General features: G+C 44.9%; 1 protein-coding gene and 1 long non-coding RNA gene across 2 annotated transcripts in view; both read right to left on the reverse strand.

The window, feature by feature from the left end:
* Window positions 1-311: 311 nt before the first annotated feature.
* LOC126499938 (uncharacterized) lies at window positions 312-8,363 on the reverse strand. The gene is made up of 3 exons (XR_007591210.1): window positions 8,144-8,363; window positions 6,669-6,903; window positions 312-2,928 (listed from the first exon to the last, which is right to left on the reverse strand). It is a non-coding gene; the product is annotated as an uncharacterized lncRNA (long non-coding RNA).
* Window positions 8,364-14,830: 6,467 nt separating this feature from the next.
* The window catches only part of Pdcd6ip (programmed cell death 6 interacting protein), a 56,004-nt gene continuing 44,623 nt past the window's right edge, over window positions 14,831-26,211 (reverse strand). Inside the window, exons 13-18 of the mRNA XM_050139489.1 lie at window positions 24,179-24,427; window positions 22,913-23,047; window positions 21,766-21,860; window positions 20,192-20,315; window positions 19,115-19,299; window positions 14,831-18,310 (exon numbers count right to left, since the gene is read on the reverse strand). Of these exons, the coding sequence (XP_049995446.1) occupies window positions 18,136-18,310; window positions 19,115-19,299; window positions 20,192-20,315; window positions 21,766-21,860; window positions 22,913-23,047; window positions 24,179-24,427 (963 nt within the window). The 3' untranslated portion in view covers window positions 14,831-18,135. The remainder of the gene's footprint in view (window positions 18,311-19,114; window positions 19,300-20,191; window positions 20,316-21,765; window positions 21,861-22,912; window positions 23,048-24,178; window positions 24,428-26,211) is intronic.

The following is a 26,211-nucleotide window of genomic DNA, read 5'->3' on the forward strand; positions in this document are numbered from 1 at the left end:
GCAATCATAGAAAGTCTGGCCTCCACTAGCTTATGCATACATGTGAATGTACACCCACGTGAGCGTGCGTACATATACATAAACACACATACACACTGCACACACCAAAACATCTTACACAAGGTGCTGGAGATGTAGCACAGTTGGTAGTCTTTAAATAGCATGTCCACAGCCCTGTTCTCATGTTATGCTCAGTCCATTTTCCTGTCCAAGAACGACGTCTGTCTCAGCTAGGATTTCTATTGCTGTGAAAAGACCATGACCATGGCAACTCTTACAAGGAAAAACTTTAATTAGGGCTTACAGTTTCAGAGTTTTAGTCCATCATTGTCATGGTGGGACATGGCATCGTGCAGGCAGACATGGTGCTGGAGAAGGAGCTGAGAGTTCTACTACATCTTGATCCACGGGAGTTGGAGACTGTGGCATACTGGATGTAGCTTGAACATATGAGACCTCAAAGCCCACCTCCACAATGACACACTTCCTCCAACAAGGCCACACCTATTCCAACAAGGTCACATTTCCTGATGGTGCTACTCCTTGGGGCCAAGCATTCAAACACAGGAGCCTATGGGGGCCATATCTACTCAAACTACCACAGCTTATTTCAGCCTGATGGTAAGACCTGACCCTAGACAGACACGGGACCCATGTGAGACTTTGGATGGCAGATGCCAGCTGAGGATACAGCCTAGTGGAAAAGCTCTTACCTCACTATCAGAGGCCTTGGGTTCAGTCCCCAACACCAGGTGGGGTGGGGGCAGGGAATTTTTGATATAATAGGCATGTGTTTCAATGTGGGGGTTGTTGTCACTTTTTATTGAGACACAGTCTCTCTTCACAGTCCTCGCTGACCTGGACCTCACTATGTAGAGCAGACTGACCTCCAGCTCACAGAGATCTGCTTGACTCTGCCTCCTGAGCACTGGGATTAAAGGCGTGTACTGCCTGACGATAGCCACAGAAACAGTTTGGGTGTTGGCATGAGGGAACATTTGGAGTCACTGAGAGGGAAGAGTGGAAGAAAAGATCGGTGGTGGCACTGCGGCTTCTGAGTCGCAGCCTGTGGAGTGCAGTGGGATTGGGGATCGTGTAGTAAGGATCCCCTCAGCTCCACGACTGCCGAAGTCCAGTGCGGTCTGCTCTCCAGGGAGGACGGCATCCAAACCCACACACAGCTCTTCTTTATGGCCTGGGATACACAAGAAGGGGTTTGATTCAGTATCCAATAGTCTATTTCAGTAAACATTTGTCAATCAGCTGCTCTGAGCTGAGTGAGCACTTAGAAGAAGGCAGAGGTTCTCAGTCAAACTCTCCCGTCTCTCATCAGCTGGCCCTGCCCATCTCCTTGGCCTGCCCCCCCCAACTCCTCACACACCCTTATTTCTGCAGTCCTGACCTACTCTGTGCCCACTGCCTCCTGGGATACTCAGCGCCACCCAGTTGATCTAGAAAACTCCTATTCATCTCTCAGTACGCGGATCCCAGGTTATTTTGATGAAAAGGGAGGGGAGAACATCTCTGAGATGTTTCATTTGGTAGCCAACCTAGCTGCTCCCTGCTAGCTTGTGATGTCCCCAAGACAATATCAGCATCAACTGAGAAGTCCAATTATATAAAAAGAAAACCGCACTCCATAACTGAACGGGGGAGGTGGAGTGCCGAGCTTCCTCTCCCTCCCCTAAGGTGAGTCATCGCTGTTCCTCTCCAAGCCATAGCTGCAGATAGCTCTGTCCTCCCACGTCCAGACCTACAGGTTAAATCAAGGAGTGTGACTAAGACAAGGTACCTACTCACCAAATTGCTCCCCTTTCTGAAATACTAACCCAGAACAGAGCACAAACCCATTGTAGTCAACACCACCACCACCACCCTGGGAATCACATGCCCAAATGATTTCATAAACTCAAGTCCCTCTTTCCTCAAACACTCGGTGGTTTTCCTTTGATGAAATAAAGCTAGGAACACAGTTCTGACTCCAGGCCCAGACCTGGTGGCCTTGAATGGGCCATTGACTTCTGTTCCTGTCCCACCTCAGCAGAGACATCCCTACTACACCTTAGCCCAACCCTTCTCAGGACCACGCTCCACTGCCGTACACCCCCCAGTGCCCTCCAGTGCCCTGAGCTTCCTGGGGTACACAACTCTGCCCTGAGACTAACTCCCTTCCCTGGTGCTAAGACTACTTCTTCCTCACAGCTAAGTTCCACACCCTGACCCAGGTGGGCACAGAGCCGTTGGTACCAGGAGTCCTCTGAGGCACAACAAAGGAAGTCTCCCGGCAGATCTCTTAGGATCTCAACCAAGCTCGCTATGTGGTTCGTAGTTTTCCCTCCTCCCCGCCTGCATCCCACGCGGAGCCCCAGGACAGGAAGGGAAGTTGGTCTTGGTCAGCACTTCATGGGGCTTCCTCATATTTGCCTTGTGTGCTGTTCTTCAATTTGCAAAGTGATCATGACACTGCTCCGCTTCTGAGACCACTTCTAAGGCTCCAGCATCTCCCCTGATGGCGCTTGCCAGATAATTGCAGAGGATTGCAACCTCGGGCACTTAACAGGAACACAAGTTAAGGAGTGGGCACCAGCAAGAGTGTTCCGCAGAGGGAAGAAGGGAGGGTCCTGAGGCTTCAACGCCCGTCCGTAAACCATCTGCAAACAGGACTGGGGAGGCTGCTGGGAACTTCTGGCTCCTGTTTAACCTGCACAGCTAGCATTTGAGGACGCTGCTTGCTAGAGACGAATGGCCTGCATGCGGTCCTTTCATCCATTTCTCAGCCTCAAAGGCCTTTGTCACGGTTCATGCACCGACAATGCACCATCTCCAAGGACAGGGACTGCGGTGGGCCCCTCTCTTCAAAGGTGTTCCGGAAGAAACTGCAGCTTTTCTCGCCAAGGAAAATGTGATCTTTTTTCTCAGCTTTACCAACTGTGAAGCAAGAAAAAAAATGTGATCAAAAATAGCAGAAGTGTTTAGGGTTTAGGGCTTTGTTTTATTTTTCTCCCTCTTTCATTCTTTCTCTTCTTTCCTGTCCCTAAAATGGTTCCTGAGCTGGCAAGGGCAATACAAACAGCGCTCTCTCTTCAAAGATTCATAGGAAAATTCATGCTCCTCCCTGTGCCCCAGGGTTTCACGGCTCAGCCCCCACCCCGTACTACCCTGTCAGCAAGGAAACCAGGTCACCCATTGGACACAGGGCGAAGCCACCCAACCTCTGTAAAGAGAAAGAAACAATCGTCCCCCGGCATCTCCCCTCCCATAGGAGGGGAGGGGGAAATGTAACAAAACAGCCTTTTTCTCCAACAAAAATTAATCACTCCAGCCCCAGGAAAGGTTGCAAACCAGAACCCACTTCGAGATGGTTTAAGAAACAGGAGACTTGAAGAAGAGCCTCAATTTTGTCACCTGTAAAGTGAGGTTCTTGTACCTGACCCCACATCAAAGGCAGGTTGTAAGAAATATGTGAACAATATCTTTAAAATGCCTGTGGTTTCTCAGAGGGGGAAAAGAGTCTGAGGTGAGACTATAAAATAAAGGATAAGGGCCGGAGAGATGGCTCAGCAGCTAAGAGCTCTTCTTGCAGAGAACCTGGGTTAGAGTCCCAAGACCCACACGGCCGCTCACAGCTGTCCATGATTCCAGTTCCAGAAGGTCAGTCAGCTCCTTCCCTGGGCACCAAGAATGGACGTGGCATACATACTCAGGTGCAGGCACATAAAATATAAATACTTTGAATTTGAATTTTTTAAGGGTTTCTCTTTGTATCAGCCCTTGGCTGTCCTGGAACTCACTCTGTAGACCAGGCTGGCCTCAAACTCACAGAGATCCACCTGCCTCTGCCTCCTGAGTGCTGGGATTAAAGGCAGGTGCCACCACTGCCACCATTGGCTAAGATTTTATTGAAAGGTGATGGGGCTGCAGAGATGGCTCCGTGGCGAAAGTGCTTTCTACACGTCATGAGTATTGGAGTTTGCATCCCCCAATATCCACATAAATGTGGGCTGGGTGTGGTGATCTGCCTGTCATTCCACCTTCACACGGCAGAGACTGGGATTCCCAGGGCAAGCTGGCTAGTGAGATTAGCCATATCAGTGAGCTCTGGGTTTGATTGAGAAACCCTGCCTCGATGAGTAAGATGGAAGAGAGATGAAGGACGAGTCCTGACATCAACTTTATGTCTACACACACACATGTGCACACGTGCACACATGCACACACACAGGATAGGGTGCACATACTCACCTGCAAGCATGAATATGCAGACACATGAAAATGGAAAATTAAAGTTCATTGATTGATTGATTGATCAATTACTTTAGTATAGGCATGTCCATAAATGAATGAGACAAGTATCTAGGCAATGAGAAGAAACTGGTATAGCTGTCAACACACCAGGGCCTCCAAGAAGAGATGGTGAATCCTGAGGAGCCGGGGTCACTTCAGTTCCTGAAAGTGACCTGCGGTGCTGATCACAGTAAGAATGACCTCCCCAGAACAAAGAGAAGGGCCATCTTACCTCACCACACTACAGTGCCCCATCTCACACTGCCTCCCCACAGCTCCAGCGACATCCCTCCCCACTAACACCCCACCATCACCCCATTGACCACTAGTCCATCACCATCACAGACAACAGGTACCCAACACCTCCTTCACCTCGTATGTTTTGACTTAAACTCCCCCCCCCCAAAGACTCATGTGTTAAGTGCTTGGTCCTTAGCTGATTGTGCTCCTTAGGGAGCTCTGGGAAACCAAGGGGATAAGAGAACAGCCTCCTCCACATACTCCCACCCCTGCTCTCCCACCCACCCTGTTCTCACCCCATTCCTTTTCTGTGTTCGAGAAACTCGAGTAGCCATGCACCCTTTAAATTTACCATCAGAGAACCAAGTTGGCTGGAACAACAGTAACCGCAGCATCATGGTGAGTGACTGAGTCCACCAGGGCCTATTCTGGGTGCTTTGCTCTGACTCATAACCACCGTGTTCAGAAAGCTGCTGTTATTTAACAGGTCGGACGTTGAAACACAAAGACTCTCAGTAGCTCGGCTTAAAGTTTGCAGCCAGCAACTGCCCAGCTGGGACTTCCCATGGACCAGGCTGCTCGAGGGCCTGTGCCCTTAAACGATTTGTCATACTGTCATCTCACAAACTCAGTCTTGGCCACCTTAGGGAAGAAGGCATCTTAGGTTCACTGGGTTCCAGACTCCAGTGCCATCAAGGAAAGCAGGGGACAGCAGCAGCGGTTCACACCCTTGGCTACCACAGTTCGCCTTCGCCACCTGCTCAAAGGACAAAGCTTCCCCGTAGCCAGGTCCCATGCCGACTTGTGCACAATCTGCTTTCTTCACCCTCACTGAAATCTCGTGCAGCTAGTGATATCGTTAGGCACAAAATTATTCCTGTTATATTTCTGAGAGAACCAAAGTTCAGAGAAGAGAGTAAGTGACCACCTAGCAGATTGGTCTCAAAGGATCCACATGTCCCCAGTGTGTAGCAAGCATCCTGAGAGGCCCTCTGCGGGGGCTCCAGCATCTGGGATGGAGTCTGGAAAGGCCGGCTTTCACCAGCTTTCAGTGAGTGAGGAGCAAGTGGGTGGGTAGGTGGGTGGGTGATTGAAACATGGCTCATAACTGGCGCAGGGTGAGAGGACACCCAACGACCCCTAAGGGTCAGAGAAGCAGGCAGCTGAAGGAATGTTCCTTTCAGAGTCCTCTGAACCCTCCTCTCACAGCCGCCAGGCTGCTTCCTCCAGCCTGACCTACTTCTCGCCAAGCCCGGTCTGCAGAACTCTTCCCCTGAACAAATGATGCTGACTTGAAGAAGTGGCTGCTGCCCTTTGCAATTAGATGCTTTGAGACGTCCCCTCTGTACCCCGCAATAAAGACAGCGACCTAAGTGCTGATGTGGCCAAAGGACAAGGAATATGCGGAACTGTTCCCATTAAAACCAGCCCTGGGGGCGAACCGTAAAATAAAGCCCAAAGCCTAACTGGCTTCTCAGGTTCTTAGACCAGGATCACAGCCTCTGTCCACTCGGAATGTTCTCCTACCCTTCCTTCACACCAGCTCTGCCCCCCACAACACACACACACACACACACACACAGAGACACACTCCTCACAAACGCTGTATTGACAGTTAACAGAAAACCGACAACTATGTGTCTGTCTTGATCTGTCCTATTCATAGCAAATAGCAAAATAAATATCTTCTCTGCTTTGCAAGGTTTGGGATGGGGTGGGGGGCATGAGGGGTGCTATGAACAATAACCCTCATGTCCTCGCCTAGCCCTGGGGGACTCATTCTTTCATCTCTGCTTCCTGGATTCACAAGACAAGGATCCTTCAGCTCTTGGTGGGGAGCCACGACAGAGCCTCATCACAGGGCTCCAATCACACTGCTAACTCCCAGGAAAACTTGCACCAATTTTAGAACAAAGGCTAAGACGCCAGAAGAATAAAGCCCCTGCTGCACTGTCTTAAAACATAAATTGTGAAATGTCTCCATCTTGTGGTTACCTGTGGAATTGCCATTCTTAGTCCACACCCATAGACTATTGAATTGTGGCCACCATCTCCCCCTTTCCTGGAGCCTCAACAATCCATCAGAATCAGTGGTGCAGAAGCAACAGGCACGAAGGGCAGGTCTGCACCTCAGAAGTACTTACGCTGAGATGGTGAGATGGCCTGGGGATTCTAGGTGCTTGCTTCACAAGCCTGATGACCTGAGCTCAGTCCCTGGGGTCCATGTAAAGGAAGAAGGAGAGAAACAACTGCACATGGTTTACTCTGGCCTCCAGGCGTGAGCCATTGCACACGTGCTCACACACATCAAGAGCACATGCTCGCACACTGATAGGAGTAGTCGTAGCAGTAGGAAACACGTGTGCCATCGGAGATGACCTGAGAAAAGAAATGACTATGAACGGAAGCCGTCAACTGAGAAACGGGAAATACCTACTTCATTTCTTCAAACCTTGGACTTCTGGCTCTGAAGCCCAGCGGAGTGGCGAGAAACTGTGTCAATGGTCGCTGGCTCTTCATGCAGTCAGTCAAGGGTGTAGCCATGGCCTACCATAAGCCTGTCCCTTCAGCTGTGAGTCTTTCACCTCACAAGAAGCACGACACCTCTAAGAATGCTCCAATATCATTATGCCAAAAAGCCACCTCCTCTGAGATCTTGACTTTTGCTGTTGGCCACAGGGACAGCTCCTGCTTGGCCCTATGCCCGCCCCGCCCCTCATACAGGGAGTTTCCAGAGTGTAGTGGTTATCGTCTTTGCCTCATGCAGCTCAATGTAGCATTCACCTTCAGGCTTCCCTGTTCAACCCCATTCTCACTCAAAATGCAAATTTCTAGAATCTAGAATATAAGTAGTCTGCCACCTTGCAATTTAGTTTGGTAAGTTTTGAGATATTCTTTCTCTCTCTCTCCATCTCTCTCTAAGCCAGGGTCTCATTATATAGCCCTGACTGTCCTGAAATTCACTTTGTAGACCAGGCTGGTTTCTACTCACAGATATTCACCTGCCTCTGCCTCCCAAGTGCTGGAATTAAAGGTATACGCCACTATGCCCAGTAAGATACAAAGGAAAGGTAACTTTTAGAAGTTTTAACATGTAATCCTATTGAAGCCCAGCCTCACCATATCCCAACCCCAGACACTATCATCTCTGGACCATGTTTCATCCATTCCTCCAAAGTGAGCCAAAGTTAGCAGAAACCTCACAAGTGGCCATTGAGCTAAATGCTTGAAGGACCTGGAACAGCGTGCTCCAAGCATGCGCAAATCCCACAAAGCTCAGGCTACCTGTTTATCGCAGGAGCAGGAGTAGCTTGTCCAAGGTTGCAAGGCTTCTGAGGAGCTGAGCTGGGCCTCAATCACTTCCAGCTGCTCGACTCAGCTAAGCTGTGCCCTCTGTTTAGAGTGTGGTTCTGAGGTGGCACCGCCTTCATGGGGTTCCGTGAAGCAAAGACTCACCACAGTCATTAATCAAGTCACCATTATGTGAAGCATGGTGGCTATCGTGGTATTAAGTAAGCAAAGCAGCCACGGGCTGCAGAGAAAATGTGAACTCAGTGGATTGCCCCAGATCACAGGATACCATAGCCATATCTGAAAACGTACTGGAGAGATGTCTCACCGGTTAAGAGCACTGGCTTCTCTTCCAGAGGACCCAGGTTCAATTCCCAGCAGGCACATAGGGACTCACAGCCCTCTGTAACTCCAGTTCCAGATCTAGCTGATATAGTCTTCTGGCCTCCTCAGGTACACAGACATACATGCAGGAAAACACCTATACATATAAAACAAAAACAAAATTTAAAAAATAATAAACCAAGCTACATTACTGAAAACAACCTGGTATTGGCATAAGAACAGACAGGAGGACCAATGGAACTGAATAGAAGACCTGGATATCAATCCACACATCTTCGAACACCTGATCTTTGATCAAAAACACCTATGACAACTTATGCTGGAGAGGTTGTGGGGAAAAGGGAACACTCCTGCATTGCTGGTGGGAGTGCAAGCTGGTTCAACCCCTTTGGATGTCAGTGTGGCGATTTCTCAGAAAATTAGGAAACAACCTTCCTCAAGATCCAGTAATACCACGTTTGGGTATATATATCCAAAGGATGCTCAATCATGCCACAAGGACATGTGCTCAACTATGTTCATAGCAGCTCTGTTTGCCATAGCCAGAACCTGGGGACAACCTAGATGCCCCTTGACCGAAGAATGGATAAGGAAAATGTGGTACATTTACATAATGGAGTACTACACAGCAGAAAACAAAACAATAGCATCTTGAATTCTGCAGGCAAACGGATGGAGCTAGAAAACATTATTTTGAGTGAGGTAACCCAGACCCAGAAAGACAATTATCACATGTACTCACTCGTAGGTGGTTTTTAAACATAAAGCAAAGAAAGACAGCACAGAAAGAACCACAATCCCAGAGAACTTAGACAACAATGCAGACACTAAGAGAGACTTACATAGATCTAATCTACATGGGAAGTAGAAAGTAGAAAAAAACAAGATCTCCTGAGTAAATTGGGAGCATGGGGACCTTGGGGGAGGATTGAAAGGGCAGAGGAGAGGCAGGGAGGGGAGCAGAGAAATATGTAGAGCTCAATAAATATCAAAAAAAAAAATAACAAACCAATAAGATGGAAAACAAGAGAGGAAAATGCCCAACATTGACCTCTGACCTGCACAGAAAGAAGTAAGCAAGTAGACTTGACCACACTATGCTGCTAGTTTTGGCACAAGCTATGGTCATCTGTGAGGAAGAAACCTCAATGAAGAAAATGCCTCCATAAGATCCAGCTGTAGGCAAGCCTGCAGAGCATTTTCTTATTGATGGGGGAGGGCCCATCTCATTGGGTCCTGGGTTCCATAAGAAAGCAGACTCAGCAACCATGAGGTGCAAGCCAGTAAACAGCACCCTTCCATGGCCGCTGCATCAGCTCCTGCCTCCAGGTTCCTGCCTTGCTCGAGTTCCCATCCTGACTTGTTTGATGAAGAACAGGGATGTGGAAGCATAAGTCAAAAAAACGCTTTCTTTCCTCCCCAAGTTGCCTTAGTCATGGTGTTTCATCACAGCAAGGGGAACCCCAACTAAGACACGCATTCACCTACATATGCCACACAGAGACACACACCAAAACCACATAAAAATCACGCTCTAGGAAACTAAGAGCTGTATCTGGACTTTTAGACTCCACTCTGAGATGTGAAGACCTTAGATGCTGCCACTCGTTTTGTTAAGGTTTATTTTTGTGAGTATGAGCATGTTGCCTACACGGGTGTAAGCACACCACATGTGTGCAGTGCCCAGAAGGAAAGGCCAGAAGAGGGCATCGGCTACCCTGGAGCTGGAGATACCGCCAGTTGTGAGCAGCCACCATGTGGATGCTGAGAACTGAATCCAGGTCCTCTGCAAGAGCAGTGAGTATTCTTAACTACGGAGCCGTCCTCCACCCCCGGTCACTTCATCCTTACAGAGAACAGGCAAACGGAAAACCGCCACCTCTTTGTAGATCCATCAGAGAACTGAACTCACTGGCCAAGACCCCCGAAAGGTTATGGACAGGTGAATGCGGACATCGTCTACTGTAACTGTGTGCCACAGGGATCAAGAAAGGAAACAAATAATGAACAAATTGCTGGAAGCTTGGTGTGGGCTGACCTGAGAGGTACAGCTTCCTGCTGCTCAGCCCTAGCCCTCTACACGCACTCACACACACACACATGCACACACACACACATGTACACACACACACATGCAAACACACATGCGTGCACACAGACGCACACAAATGCATACACTTTCATGACATCTACTTCCAGGATCCACTTGGGAAAAGTCTCTTCGTATGTGCAGCAGGAGGGAGCGGATGGGGGCTCTGCTCTATCGGGGTTGACCTTATAGGGAACACATCCTGTTCTAACCCCTGCGACCCTAGCACTTTAACTAAGGGGGAGGACCGAATGACAAGCACTTATTGAAGGCCATAGCCCAGGGCCACAAGCTTCTTAAGACCCAGGGTCTTCTCAGGACACTGTACCCACACAGATACCTGTGACAGACACCATCAGCGCTCCTCTACGACCATAAAGCGCTACAGCTGGTCTAATTTAAGGAACTCCTAGGAAAGCAAAGGCACTTTAAAAAATGAAGTGACTGGGAAAATGGCTCAATGGTTAAGAGCACATTTTGTTCTTACAGAAGACCAGAGTTCAATTCCCAGCAACCACAATCAGGCAGCTTACAACTGCCTGAAACTCCAGCTTCAGGGGGCTGACAGCACTCTGAACTCCTTGGGTACAGACACATGTACATACACATAAATAATAATTTCTTAAATGAAATCTCAAGACTTAACAGCTACAATAAGCTAAAAACACCATGGCCAAGCCAGATGGGAATTAGCCCTGATCCTATAGTTCTCTATCTCAGTTCCTTTATCCAACACATGGTGTCTCTCCTTCAATGCTAAACAGCAAAGCATCTGAAGAGACAAAAGCAGCAACAGAACCAGACCCATTTATGGCAAGGATTTGGAAAAGTTTACACTACAAATTTTAAATAACTAATTACTATGCTGAGAGTTCTGGTAGAAAAATGGACATCGTACAAGGCTGAGTCAAGTACACAGACTGGAAGCCTAGGGAGACAAAAGGAAATGCTGGAACCCAAAAGCCGTGTAGGAGAAATGGAGACACTTTAGGTGGGCTCACTAGTGGACTGAAACCTAGGCTGGGAAACACAGCTTAGTGGTAGAGCACTTACCTAGCACGTCTGAGGCCCAGGGTTCAAGGCCTAGCACCACCCCAAGAAAATGCAGTCTATTGAACACAGCTGGGAGAACCAAACAAACCCGGACAATGCACCAGCAGGGAATGCAAAGAGAAGGAGAGAATGAAAAACTGGAACAGAATATCTAAGGGCTGTGAGAGCCCTGAGCCACGGCACAGTAGGAAGGCCAGGTCAAGAAAGACAGGAAAGAGCCAAAGAAATATCACACGCAGGCACATGACTATAATTTCCAACACTGAAGAGGAAGCTATCCCTGAGCAAGAGGATCAGGAGCTCAAGTCCAGCCTGGGCTAAATGGTGAGTTTGATGATAAGACGGGGCTACATAAAACCCTGTCTAAATGACAGGAGCCATGGTGGTTTGAATAAAAAAAAAAAAAAAAAAAAAAAAAAAAACAGCCCACATAGGCCCATAAGGAGTGGTATTAGGAGGTGTGGCTTTGCTGGAGGAAGTGTGTCTCGAACGCTCAGGCCTGGCCAGGGTGTCACTGTCACTTCCTGCTGTCTGCGGCTCAGATGTAGAGCTCTCACTTTCTTCTCCAGCACTGTCTACCTGAATGCCACCATGTCCCCCCATGATAATAACGAACTAAATAAACCTCTGAAACTGTAAGCAAGCTCCAGTTAAATGTTTTCTTTTATAAGAGTTGCCGTGGTCAGACTGTGATGGTACACGCCTTGAATTCAGCAGTCAAAGGCAAACAGATTGCTGTGAGTTTGAAGCCAGCCCAGTCTACAGAGCTAATTTCAGGACAGTTAGGGCTACACACACACACACACACACACACACACACACACACACACACACACACCCCTATCTTGAAAAACAAATAAAAAAGAAAGAGACCCTAACTAAGACAAGAGCACAGATGAGAACGCTCAGCTGTGAAAGCCCTACACCTCAGAAAATTGTATGCAGACTGCAGAAAACACAAGATCTTGAAAGTCCGAGGTGAGCTTGTATTACCTGCACTTCCATGAGAATTCATAGGAGCTCTGCACAACTGTCCAGGCAAGGAGAGAATGAAATGAGGTGTTTCATGTTTAAAAGAAACCACTTTAGCCTAGAACTCTGCATTTGGCAAAAACCTATATTTCAGCTGCCAATGTTGATTTAAATGTAAAACACAAATTTAGGGGACAGGAGGGAATCTAGGTGACTCTGGCTTTGAGCTTTTTGTTACAACAAAAACATGAAAAAGCTCTGTAAATGTTATTTCCAAGATTTTTTATAATAAAGTAAAAAGTTTAATTTTTAATTTGCCACCTCTATTGTGTATTCCTATAATATACTCATTTTAAAATAAACTTGAAATCTGAAGAAAGGTTAACAAGAGAATAAGGCAAGCCACTAAGAGGAAAAAAATATACAAAACACATCTGATAATGGAATTATATCCAAAATATACACATGGAATCCTTGAAACTCAGTAAGAAAATAACTCGGTTTTAAAAACAGATAAAAATCAGGGACAGAGAGATGGCTCTGCAGTTAAAAGCACACCAGCTGCTCTTGCAGAGGACCTGAGTTTGAGTCCCAGGCCCACACACAGTCTCACCAGCATCTTTAACTCCAGGTCCAGAGCCATGCCCTCTTCTGGCCTCCATGGACAATAGGTACATATGGATTGCACATACACGCATGCAGGCAAAACACTTATACACATAAATTAATCATTTTAAAAATGGATAAAATTTCCCCAAAATAAGCCCTCACATTTAGCAAATGAGAGGACAAGCAGTATCGTCAGTGAATTATGAATTCAAAGCAGTGATACCACACACATTTCAATGACTAACGTTCAGAAGACAGACAATACTAACTGCTGACAATGATGGGAAAAACAGGACCTATTACATACTGCTGGGGGGATACAAACTGGTAGCGAGACTTTGGAAAACAACAGCTTCTTTCGAAGCAATCTATAGTATCTATGGTCAATCCGTAAGTTGCACCAAGACTTTTCACCCAGCTAACACTGAAACTGTATGGCCACACACATGAATGTACAGGAATGTATCCTCCCACACTTCGAGAGTTGAAAGCGCCCAGGATCCATCAAAAGACAAATGGGTAGCTGGACTGTCATATGCCCAGGTAAATCCACACACTGTGCTGTTGCGCATGAAAAGGCATGAGAGAAACAGACACAAAGGAATCAGTCTCAAAACGTGTTACATACTGTGTTTCCAACTCTTTATGTTCTGGAAAAGGTAACACTGGAAAAACAACGTGAAAGACCAATGCTCACCAAGAGTTGGAGAGGGAGGGGTGAGTAGTTGACACAGGATTTTGGAGACTGTAAATCTATTCTGTATGAAGCTATAATGATGGAGAAATAATGTGCTTTTGGCAAAACTATCATTTAGGACAAAGTGGACCCCAATGTGAACTATGAACTTTAATGTGTGAAATTATTGGTTCATTCATATGGCCAATGAGGACATTAATGCAAACTGTTGACAGAAGCTGGGTGGAGGAGAATGGAAAAATCCCTGGGCTTTCTGCCCAATTTTCTACAAATGTCCAATTGCTGTGAAAATGAAACTCCTCAAGAAATTAAAAATAGAACTACCCTATGACCCTCCCATACCACTTCTGGGTATATGCTCAAGAAATCTAAGCACAAAGAAGATGCCTGAACCCATACTTACTAAGGCATTATTCACAATAGCCAAATCATGGGGTCAGCATTGGTGCTTACCAACAGATCAAGTTTTATTCTGCCATAAAGAACAAATTTGTGAGCTGGGCAGTGGTGGCGCATGCCTTTAATCCCAGCACTCGGGAGGCAGAGGCAGGCAGATCTTTGTGAGCTTGAGGCCATCCTGGTCTATAGAGAGAGTTCCAGGACAGGCTCCAAAGCTAGAGACCCTGTCTCAAAAAACCCCAAAACAAAACAGAAAGAACAAAACTATGTCAGTTACAGGAAAATGAACCTGGAGGTCATTATGTTAAGCAAAAATAAGAGAAATATTCACATTTTCTCTCATATGCAAAATCTAATTTCAAAAAAATAAAAAGACATAAAAGTATAAGGAAAAAGGAAGGGACTATTTGACTCCTGAGCCTTGTTCCTATAACAGGAACAAAAGGAGGTAATGGGTGGGGTATGAAATGCCATAATTAAATGTATTACTTTATATAATTAACATGCATTAATAAAAAGAGGGAAGATGAACACACTTCACTACCCCTTCTCCAATTAATGAATATTGTAATAATCTTGTTGACTTGTTCCAAACATTAGACCAAAAATTGTCTCTAGAAGAAAATGCATGTCTGAAAGAACTGTGGCCAAATTGCTAATTAATGAAAACCACAGTCCACCCATAACAATTAAATGTGAAATGGACAGCTATTAAAAGCTGTCAGGCTTCCTTTTGCAGTCTCAAGTGTTGGAGGGTGGATTACTGCCCAACCCACCGCTGTGAGGACAGTTGTGGAAACTATGAAGCTGAAGGAGAAACACTTTAAATAAGAATTCATACTCCACAGAAGTAAGAATCTTTCAACTTTTATTTCTAGGATACATTCATCCGGAATCTTTGTTTCTTTACAATTTTCCCCCTAAGAGAAATGAATACAATAAAAATATAATCCAACTACCAGCAATGTTTGTAACCAGAAAGGAATCTAAAATCTCTGGTGTGATAATATAGGATATATTTTTTTAAAAAATATAAACTTCATACCAGAAATAAAGCCTGAATATTCTCTTTTGTTAAAAATATAATTTTCCTTCTTTGCTCTTCCACTTTATTCTAAGCCTGCATTTAAACCAGCAATGTTAACTCTTCTTGCAAAGGATTGGTCCAGCTTGTGCTCTGTTCTACAGTGTGAGTCAACTAACAACTGCACAAGTCTTAAAAATGACATGCCCCAGGGCTGTAGCAAGGCTGCAAGACACCCTAGTCACTGATTAAAAATTCCCATTAGCAAATTGAGGCCCATTCACCATTTTATCCTGTCTATGAAATTAGGAAATGTATACAAAGGAATGTTTTGCAAAATGTAAGCTCAGTGGAAAAGAAAGCACCAATCTGTTTTGACTAGAAAGGTTGCTGGCTGGGACAGAGGTGGGGATACAGCTGTGATCCCCACACTTACTGGGGAGCATGACTGCAAGGGTGTCAGAGTGTGGACTCAGGGGTGTCTCAGAGACTGGTTGCTGCCCAGAGTGTCATGGGACTGTTTTTCTCAACTAAGGAAAAGACCAAAGAGCAGAGCAACGGGTCTCCAGCTCAGAGATTGACACCGCATCCAGTGGTCAAGCCATTCCAGCCATCTGAGGATGGGAAATCCAAGTCGGATGGCTTTTCCCTGCTTCTTACTGGTTTCTCGGCAAAGCCTCAGTAGTTGGCAGGTAATTCATTTCATAATAGGCTCAGGAAGGCAACATAAATGGCCTGAGGGTGGGTACCTTAATTTAAAAAGGTAACAGAAAGTCTAATTATAAACACCGGTAATACACTCAAGCCAGAGTGGAACCCTCAACCTCCATGGAAACAGCACCGTGCACAGTAACTTCTACAGTAAGCTCTCAAAAGCACAGCAAACCAAGCACAGGGTTAGAGTGCGCTGGCAATCCACCCCAATGAGGGCCGCCATCTTGTCTTCTAGGAAGGACAGTCGGCACAGAAAGAGGCTTAGGGACAGGCTTAGGGAGGCAAACCTAGCACTGAAGATCAATGGTGCCTCACCCCAGAGATCAGAGGAACATCCTGAGCAAATCAAGGATGAGAGACCTGGCAAGAGGTGACTGCCACACAAGAGGCTTCCCTAAGGAGCTGAGCTAGGTCACTGAGAGGGGCTGCCCTAGAGTCGGGGGCTCCCCCTCTATGCTGACCTTCCTCTGTGACCCTGCAGGCCCAGTGCAGTGAGGAATGGCTGCTGGCCTGACCTGTCCCCCTTTGGCTCTCTGATACATTCACCCTTTCCTTTAGACCTCCACCCCCGTTCCCCAAGAGAATATTCAGGCCATTTTGTTTGTTTGGTTGGTTGGTTGGAGGCTGTTTCGCATTGGTAAGGAGTATAGGCTAGCAATCTGGAAACTCCCTAACTCAGGGGATGTCTTATATCAGTATAAGATACTCAAGTGGGGAGAATATAAAACTTAAATGCCATTTACAGAGGACTCAAATAAACCCATCTCAAATGCTGAGTAATCCAAAACATTGAAGCTGAGCAATGGTATGTTTAACTGTTAGTTCTGCCAAGGCTAAGCTGTTGGACTTTAAGCCGATGTCCATACTCCAGGTAATCAGTCATTTGTAGTGAAGTTGCACATCTTTGTGTTTTCTGCATACAACAAAGTAGGTGATTTAAAATACACATTTGTTTAAATCAATTTACTCCCTTTTACAATTGTATCTTCAGTCTTACATTTAAATATCCACCCAAATAGTCAATGAAACCAACAGTGGACTGTGACAGTATCATTCAGATGAGATGATAATGCAAGAAAAGGTCAGGTTAAACTCAGAAACCAAGCACAGATTACACGCCTGCTCATCAGAGCCCATGAGCCCCCGAGATCCCGCCTGCATGGCTTCCTGTCCAGAAATCCGCTCATGTGTCTGCTCATGCACCTAATGTGCAGGGAGCCTCACACAGACAGAGCCCACTGAGCCCCTGAGATCCCGTCTGCACGGCTTCCTGTCCAGGATGTATCTCCTCACTGCCAATGAGGCCTGCACAGCAACTAAGCATTGTCAGAGCAGACTCATGAGGTCCCAGCCTATTCCAGATTCAGCATACGTCCCCAAAAACTGGGCTGTTGAATTGCTCCCTGAATTACAAAATAGCCACAAACTTTAAAAAAATAAAAAAGAAGAAGAAAAAGAAATTTTAAAAGGAAGGGTTAAGATCCGTTCAAAGACACTGCATACTACACGTTACAGGTAAGAACGGGTGACACCAAGGACAAGAAAGGCACAGGGAACTTCTACCACATCAGACAGCACTGTCAATGGCAGCTACTTATTTTAACCAGATTATGGATGGGGAAAATGAATTATTACCAGAATTTGCACCACCTTCTTGGAAAAATCTAACAATGAAACATTATATATATACACTTTTTAATTTTGTATTTATTTGAAGAATCTTTGGTAACAACTATATGTCTTCCACATTATAGGACTTTTGAAAATGAACTTACTATTCAGAATATGAAAGATGAGCTGTAGAGCTAAGCGCTGTGCTTTCATATTGCAACCTTAAACCTGACCGCTAACTGGCGCTGGCCATGCATTTCAACACAGTACATTTAACCTGCGAACATACACAATGAGAGGCTAATACCAGAAAGGAGCAGACAGCAATGACAAAACATAACAATGACAACTGTTCTTAAGTAATTTATTTTTAAATTATAAGATTTACAATGCCTTGATTATGCAAAATATAATAGAAATTAAACTAAATCAATAAACCAAAAGAGAAATAAAACTTTTTCTTGAATATCAGTACTTAAGCCATCTTTGTTCCAACCGCATCTTATAAAGTACACTAATTTCAAATGTTTCACTTGCAGGTTTAATTTCTCATTTGCAATGTTTTATGAACTGTAATTTTTTTCAAATGCTATTATACCTAGTGTTTATACTGCAACAGCAGCAAAATCTCACGAGTGCGATCAAATGTGGAAGTGGGGCCCAGACTTCAGCTTTTAGCCACAGACAGAAATTATCCACGGCAGTTGGTAGAGCAAAGTACGCTTGAGTGACCAGAACATGGCTTACAACACTGACGGCAGCTGCTGTCCTGTCCCTCTGATCTGAACCCGCCGGCATGTGGCAGCATTACTGCTGTGGATAGTAAGACTGTTGTGGGGGCTGAGGGAAGGGGTAGGTAGGCTGCTGGGGTCCTGGGTATGGAGCCTGTCCGGGGCTCTGGTGGTACACCGGCGTATACGGCATGTTGTACTGGCCATATGCGTAGGGGTTGTAGCCCAGGGGCATGGGCATTTGGCAATACCTGAGGGTGAGAAGAAAACAAAGCACTGGGTTGGTAAGTCAAACCCTGCAGAGTGAGGTCATTACTCTAACATCAATTTTCAATAACAGCTTTTCATTCTTCTAGGAAAGAGAAGTAAGACAAAGGACTTGTTTCAAAAGAAAAGGCATCTCTACCATTAATTAAATCAAAGATTATCATGCTGCTAATACTGCCCAGAAAATAATAATGCTGACTCCCACTACTAAAGGAAGAATAAAAACAGAAACTGCCTATTTAAATGAAGTTCTCTAGTTCTCTGGCTATGCTCCTGCCCAGGGCTGGAGAGATGGCTCACTGGTTAAGAGCACTGGCTGCTCTTCCAGAGGATCTGGGTTTAGTTCCCACCACCACGAAAATAAGTAAACAAATAAATAGACATTCCCACGTAGAAGGCTAACCTTCAAAAACATCACATAACGGTCTAAGTTTCCATACATCAGTTTACTAGATACTGAGATTCCCAAGTATACGCACATCAACAAGGCTTATGATCCTGGCTTCACATAAAGGCAGCTGGGGCACAGGTACTGAATTTCATACAGAAGAGATGTGTTTATACAAATGAAAGATGCAAAAAATAAAAATATATATATCCTAGACATCTAGGAAATAGCTGTTCAGTTCCTCAAATATGCAACTGTAACATGATTTTAATTTCTGAGCAAGCCGACAACATGGCTGAGTCATGAGATCTGTGCTCAGAGAGGGACGAGCCTGTCTTTAAAGAGTAGTCACAGCTAGAAATTCGTTAACTCCTGGTGACACAGAGTGTCACCGTCTTACCCAGGATATCCTGGATACGTAGGATACGGTGGTCCCTGAGCCTGTGGAGGGGGAGCAGACCCAGGGGTCTGTGGCGGTGCTGGTGAAGCAGCCCCTGCCCCTGTGGGAGCAGCAGCAGCAGGGGAGACTCGGTTTGCGGGAAGCACAGGAGGTGGAGGCCGGGCTGGAGGCTGAGGCTTCGCAGGCTGAAAGAGAACACAAGCGATGGCACAGAGTGTGCAGTGGCTCTCGACTATAAGAGGGAGAGCACAGGCATCGGACTGTTGGACTCCTACTCTCAGACACCAGCCTACTCGTCTAGACCGTGGCTGAAAGTCACTCCCCGACTTCTGAGGAAGTGCTGACGTCTAGTCATGCTGTCTCCACCAACACCACACACACTGCTGGGCCTACTGTCAGGCCCCAAATTCTCTTTGCTAAACCTTTAAACCTGTGAAAATTATTTTTAAAACACACAATTACATGAGCAGCGATAAAATTGAGCAACTGTTAATACTATTGTCTCCCTTGTGTCTGTAGAACCGTTCAAAGCTGCCAGTTTCACAGGGCCAGCCCTCCAGACAGACATCAACACTCAGTGTGTCACCAAAACAATCATGCTGCTCCCTAGGTCTGGCGAATATCCACTCCAGATCCAAGATTCTTACCCACCTGAAAGAACGGTCTCTCTGGTTGCCTTTGTGAACCAAATTCAAATCAAGGTTCATGTGCCACAGACTGTAATGAACTATTCATTCTCATCTACAACTCCTCCTGTCTTCGCATGTGGTTTAGAAAACAGGGGAATCTCAAATCTGCATCTCATGCTCTAGGTTTGTCAGCCATTTCTGAGGACATAATTGAGCTTCTTTTTCCATCACTGTCTTCACTTGGAAGAAAAGTCCATTCTAAGGATATTGTTTCACTCAGGCTAAACATTTTTTGGCAGTGAGAATTCATGAGTGCTGCTGTGTATATACACTAGAAGACATCACAAGGTTGGACCCCCAACCACAGGTGGGGACCACCAGTTCCCTCCACTGCAGCCTTGAGCTGGCCAGCTGCAGGACAGGAATGCAGCAGGCCTGGCCTACTCACCGGCATGGTTCTTGGAGCTGGAGTTGGAGGCGCTGTGGCGTGTCCCCCAGCAGGGGAGGACTGATATGCCGGAGGAGGGATGGAAGGAGCGCTGGGCTCTCTGGCAATGCTCTGCTGCAGATCCCTTGTGAGAGGCAGAGCGTTAAGGTTAACACCATGAAAAACACCTGTAAGATGTTACCTCCTTTGTTTTTCTTCACATATTAAGCAAGCATGCCTCCAAATAATGACAGTATTCTAGAACACGCTCCTATTCTTGCCTAAAAAGTGCATCTTTAATCCTGCGGCAAAACAAAGCTGTAATATGACTCTGCTTCTAAGACCAGCAAAGGATAGAGTTCTTTCAGATGTCTTCATTGTAACTAGGCAAGCAGTCTTAGAAGATTGTTTCTTATCTAATAATAGTTAATTACAAAACAAAAAACTAGTAACACAATTGTCAGAGAACTGTAACCCATTAGGACCCTGGGCTAATGTTTCAATCTGAGTATGACATCAGTGTCCACACAAATAATCCCAGCCCCAGAGTGGTAGAGACAGAAGATCACAAGTTTAGGGCCAGCCCTAGCAGTGTAGCAAAAGCCTGTCTCGAATAAACAAAAAGGAGATAAAATAAAGATGAGTTAATTATGCAAATAAACATATCAATTTCTAGAACAATTTTTTAACCTGTTGCTTAAAGATACATGGCACAGAGCTATTTTGTGTTAAAAGCTAATGTAATAATCTGTCACTCTAGATTTGTGTGTTTTCTTGGAGGACCTGTACAAGCCTGGAAACTAGAAAGGGGCCACAAGGGGAGATGGAAGAAAGAGCTTAAGGGAGGCTGAGGTAATAGAGCACAGGTGACATGAAGGAGGAAAGGGGAATAAGGAGGGAGATGGAAATAGGAGGACAATGGGAGGGTGAGGAGCAGGAGGGAGGGATAACTAAACACTAGGGATATTTGAAAGAGTCATCCAGAAAGATACAATTTTATAAACTTCCTAAATATATAGATATATGTAGATGTCTATTCATATATGGGTGCATACATGTATATGTGCATATATTACATATATATACATATGCGAGGGTTTAATTGGGGTTACCCTACACAGGGGATAGTGTTCCTCACAGAAGTCACAGGTTACCAAATAAAAAATCTACTGCCAGGTGTGGGCTATCTCCCCTTAAGGTGTTAGTCAAAGGCTGCTAAATTCTGTTCCCTTGCTCACATCATAAACACAGTACCTTTGTGTGAGCATGGGTCAACTTCCTCCTGACTCACTATGTCAGTCCTCTACTATAGGCCCAGCTTTCTCAGTGGCTCCTGCAGAAGGGACTGTGCTATTTTCTGAACTGTCCACCTATCTTCCCCAAGTTACTACTCCTGAGCTGTTTCACCTCTGTGCCCCTCTGTACTTCCACACCTTGGGTTTCTGTTCCTGCATTCTTTCATCCCAGATCAAGACGCCCTATAACTCTGTGAAATGCTCAGAAGACAGAGGGGAATTGCTGTGTTAGCACTACCCAGTTCATTCTAAACACAAGGAAGCAGCTTAAGTACAATCTGACACACACAACAAACTCACTTCAAGAGCTCGTCTCTCTCTGTCTTCCGTGCAAACACTATGTCACTGCATTTGTTCTGGAACCTGACCAAGATTTCAGTCAGCTCGTTGTAGAACTATAAGCAAAGAGCAAATACAAGTAATAAGTAAAAAGCAATTTTAATCCAAGGAAAAATAAATTCTAACAATAATTTAATTTATCAATGATGCTGGGACTAGAAGGTAAAATTGTTCACATGAAATACATTCATACTATCAACTGAATAACTTAGTACTAAATATGACCCAAGATTGATAAAGAAAATAAAACTAAGGAGATCATGTTCACAGAATACTGGCACTAAATATTAAATATCTGTAAGTTACAAGTTTTATAACTGTGAATATGTTCCCAATCCCTACATAAAAGCCAACCTCTAAGAGATGACTCTAACTCTATCATCATGCTGAGTTAAACCTGTACAGTAACTATGAAATACGGGCCGTCACTGCAGATAATACCCAAGGCTCTCTGGAGAATTCTTCTTATCTACTTGAACAAAGCATTGAGTCCTAATGAATGGCATCTTACCCTGCTGCACCATGGCTTTACAGTGCTATCTATTCACAGACTGTTGAGAATAAATACTATGTCTCATCAAGGTAACTTTATTCAGTAATCATTATAAAATTAAGAACCAGAAGAAACTTTGTATCTTAAAAACTTAAAAATCACTTTTCTCAAAAGCAAAGCAATCATGGAAAAATATATAGCTAAGCATTCCTCTAAACCCTTTAAAGAACAAATCAAGGAATGCACTTAGAACGTATCTAAAGTCTACTTTGATACTCAGGAAGTCTGTCTTCATCACACCACCATCACAGGAGATCAAAGCCATGTGTCCCCTCCCACCACAGATCAGTCCCAGCTAGCCCTAAAGAAGATGTCATTGGTTTTGATAGCTCTAATTCCTGCTACCTGCAATGCGTAAATCCCTTCTCTACACAACTTATTCTTCAAAGCTCCATCAAATGTTGCTGCCTCCGCTGAGCCTTCTCTCTCTGCAAGCCTGACAGAAGCAAAAGGCAGTAAAACCAGCAAATCAAATGCAGATACTTGATCCAACTGGAACTATCAATAGTATCCCATCTGTACCTATTATCTTTAGTCTCTCATGTGCATGCATACCTTTGTGCCCTCCTTCAAGTTAGCTACAAGTTCAACAAAATTGTCATATGCAGTTGCCAAGTTCTTCAGAACTTCTTCTCTCAGGTTAGCTTCATTGTTAGACTGCTTCATTTTAGAAAATTCTTGGTGTGAGACCTTGGTAAAAGAAACAAAGTGTATATTTACTTATAAATTTAATTTAGCTTAAAATACTTTTAAGTTTTCTTTCATTTATTATTTTGTGCACACACATGTATGTGTGTGGGTATGCATGTGCCACAGCGGACAGATTTCAGGAATTGGTTCTTTTCTTCCACCACATGCGTCCCAGGGATCCAACTCAGGTCATCAGGACTGGTGGCCACACCTTTATACCCCGAAGCCATCTCGATAGCCCAATCAAAATATTTGTACTGGGGCCAGGTGTAGTGGTATACACCTTTAATTCCAACATTGGGGAGGCAGAGACAAGCAGATCTCTAAAAACACCAAGCCTGTCAGGACTGCATAGTAAGACCATCTCAAAGAACAAAACTAAAACAACAAAAAATCTCCATTGATCTCTTTTCCGATTATGAAATCATGATTGCTGGTATGCAAAATTACAAGAAATACCTGGAATTTCTTTGTGTCACATAAACTGTCTTGACTTTTTTCTTAAGTAAAAATATCACAAATTCAATAATAGCAAAACATAATTAACAATGGTTACCAATTTCTATCAGTCTATAACACAAAAAGCACCCAGATAGAACTGATTATTTTAGAATACTTTTACCACAATAGAATTCTGCACATTCACTGATAAAATGGCAACATCTCAAGTTTGATACACAGCTAAAGTCATGTATTAGCCCGATCATTCTGCAGGCATTAATGATTCCCACTAATTTTGATTCTTCCCTCCCTACAGACAACAATAAAAAGGAATCAAATAGAAATGATTTGGAAAACATGTTCTCTAAGCAGCATGTAGCCAGAAGTAACTTTGTTTCTAGTACTAGGATTGAACCTGGGACCTCACACATACCAGTTGAATGAGACCAATGGGCATTCTCAGTCATTAAGAGTGCATGCTGCTCTTCAAGGTGACACACAAGGATGGCAAGTTTGAGATTCACCTGTGTCTCACAGTGACAGTGAGTTCCATGCCAACCTGGCTGTAAAGACCCTTTATTTTTGCATACTATGCAGATATACCATACTCTCCTCGGTGAATTCTTCATTTTCACATTCTTCAATGGTCATAGATCTGGCACACACATCCTATTAAATATATAAATGTACCTGGATATTTTTTAGAAGTCCCTCCTGTTTCTTCAGAGACTCTTGAACTTTAGCTGTTAGACCACCATAGATCCGATCCAGCTCAGTGACAGAAAGAGCCTCCTCATTTATCACGCCATCCTGAGCCAGGGCTGTCAAAAACTTGCTTGTCATGTCAAAATTCACTGACTTCAGGTCATTCTCAAGACCCTCTCTTTCCTTCTTTAGTTCATCAAGATTTGACAATAAGGATTTTAACACATTTACAACCTAAACAAAAAACACATGCATGGTCACTGGTAGGGCATCCTTGGACACAAAGTTCAAGGCTGAGGAACACAATCCCTCTGCACTACCTCTTGAGAAATGAGTATTTTTTTATATTCAAAATTCAAAATTTTTGGTATTGGAAACAAATGAACCTATCAAAGTAAAACGGTTACAGCAAAGAAAATATTTCAAACTAGGTTTGATGATGCAAGCCTTAATCCCAGCATTGGGAGGTGGACGCAGGTGGATGAGTTTAAAAGTAAGGACAGCTTGGACTACATAATAAGTTTCAGGACAGCCAAGGCTACAGAGGAAGAGGGAGAGGAAGGGAAGGAGAAAGAAAGGAAGGAGGGAATGAAGAAGGGAGGGAGATGGGGAGAGAGAAAGAGGAAGGGAAGGGAAGGGAAGGGAAGGGAAGGGAAGGGAGGGGAAGGGAAGGGAAGGGAGGGGGAGGGAGGGGAAGGGGGACGGAGGGGAAGGAAGGGGAAGGGAAGGGAGGGTGGGGGAAGGGAGGGAAAGGGAGGAGGAGGGCGCGGATGGGACTGAAAGGCCGGGCAGGTGTGGGGAGNAGCTGCTTGCATATGCGTGGGCCTATGGGCAGTGCCCACCTGGCAATCCGGGATTGGCAGCCCATGCCTACTTAAGGGCTGGGAGAGGGTTTGCCCAAAGAGAGGGGGAGGGGAGAGAGAGAGAGAGAGAGAGAGAGAGAGAGAGAGAGAAGGAAGATTAGCTTTCAGGGCTGGGAATACAGTTCACAGTGTTCAGCTTGCCTAATATGCATGAAACCCTGGATTCAATCTCCAGAACCACTGTTTCAAAAAAAGAAAATAATATCTCACCATTGAAATACCAGTAATCAGCATGACAGACTTAGTTACTGTATAACCAAGGCAGGTAAGTTCCTGGAAAGCTAAATCTTCTCATTTGCAAAATGAAAATCGTGCCTATTTCAGGGATCAAGGTGATCCATATCAAGTGTTCAACATAATTCCCTCCCTCTGCAGAGGCAGAGCTCACCACAAATCCATTGTTACCTGGTACTTGAGATCTCTAATTCCCAGAACAGGGCAGAGCCCACCATGCAGCCATAGCTACCTGGCACCTGAACTTTATGGAACAACTACAAACCTTGGGCATATTTTGAGCTCCATAGAGGCTTAGAAATCTAAGCATTCAGACAGTTTTTTTTTTTTAAAAAAAAAAAAAAGAAAAAATGTGAAACAGATCAGAAGTCTCATTTATTTAGTAAATTTAAGGTACCTCTTAAATATGTGCCATATTTTTTACTGAGTCAGGTGTAGTAGGGCATATAAGTTTAAAATGTTAACTATATAAGAGGGCTGGGGAGATGGCTCGTGGGTAAGCATTAGGGCCTGAGTTTGGATGCCCACAACACACCTCTAGTACATGGTGAGGAGACTTGTCAGTATTTGTAGATAAACATTCTCTAACTGAAAATCTAAAGAGAGCTAGAGAGATGACTTAGAAATTAAGAGCACTTGGTACTCTTCCACAGTCTGCAGCACCCACATAGGGTAGCTCACAACTGTAACTCCAGCTTCAGGGTATTCAATGCTTTATGTGGTTTTGTGTGTCAACTTGACACAAGCTAGAGTCATCAGAGAGGAAGGAGCCTTGGTTGAGGAAATGCCTCCATGAGCTCCAGCTGTAAGGCATTTTGTCAACTAGTAATCAATGATCAATGAGGGAGGGCCCAGTCCATTGTGGGTGGGGCCATCCACAGGCTGGTGGTCCTGGATTCTATAAGAAAGTAGGCTGAGCAA

Source organism: Alexandromys fortis, unplaced genomic scaffold, assembly GCF_014885135.2.
Source record: "Alexandromys fortis isolate MF-2015 unplaced genomic scaffold, M_Fortis_MF-2015_v1.1 scaffold_36, whole genome shotgun sequence".
NCBI classification, from domain to species: domain Eukaryota; kingdom Metazoa; phylum Chordata; class Mammalia; order Rodentia; family Cricetidae; genus Alexandromys; species Alexandromys fortis.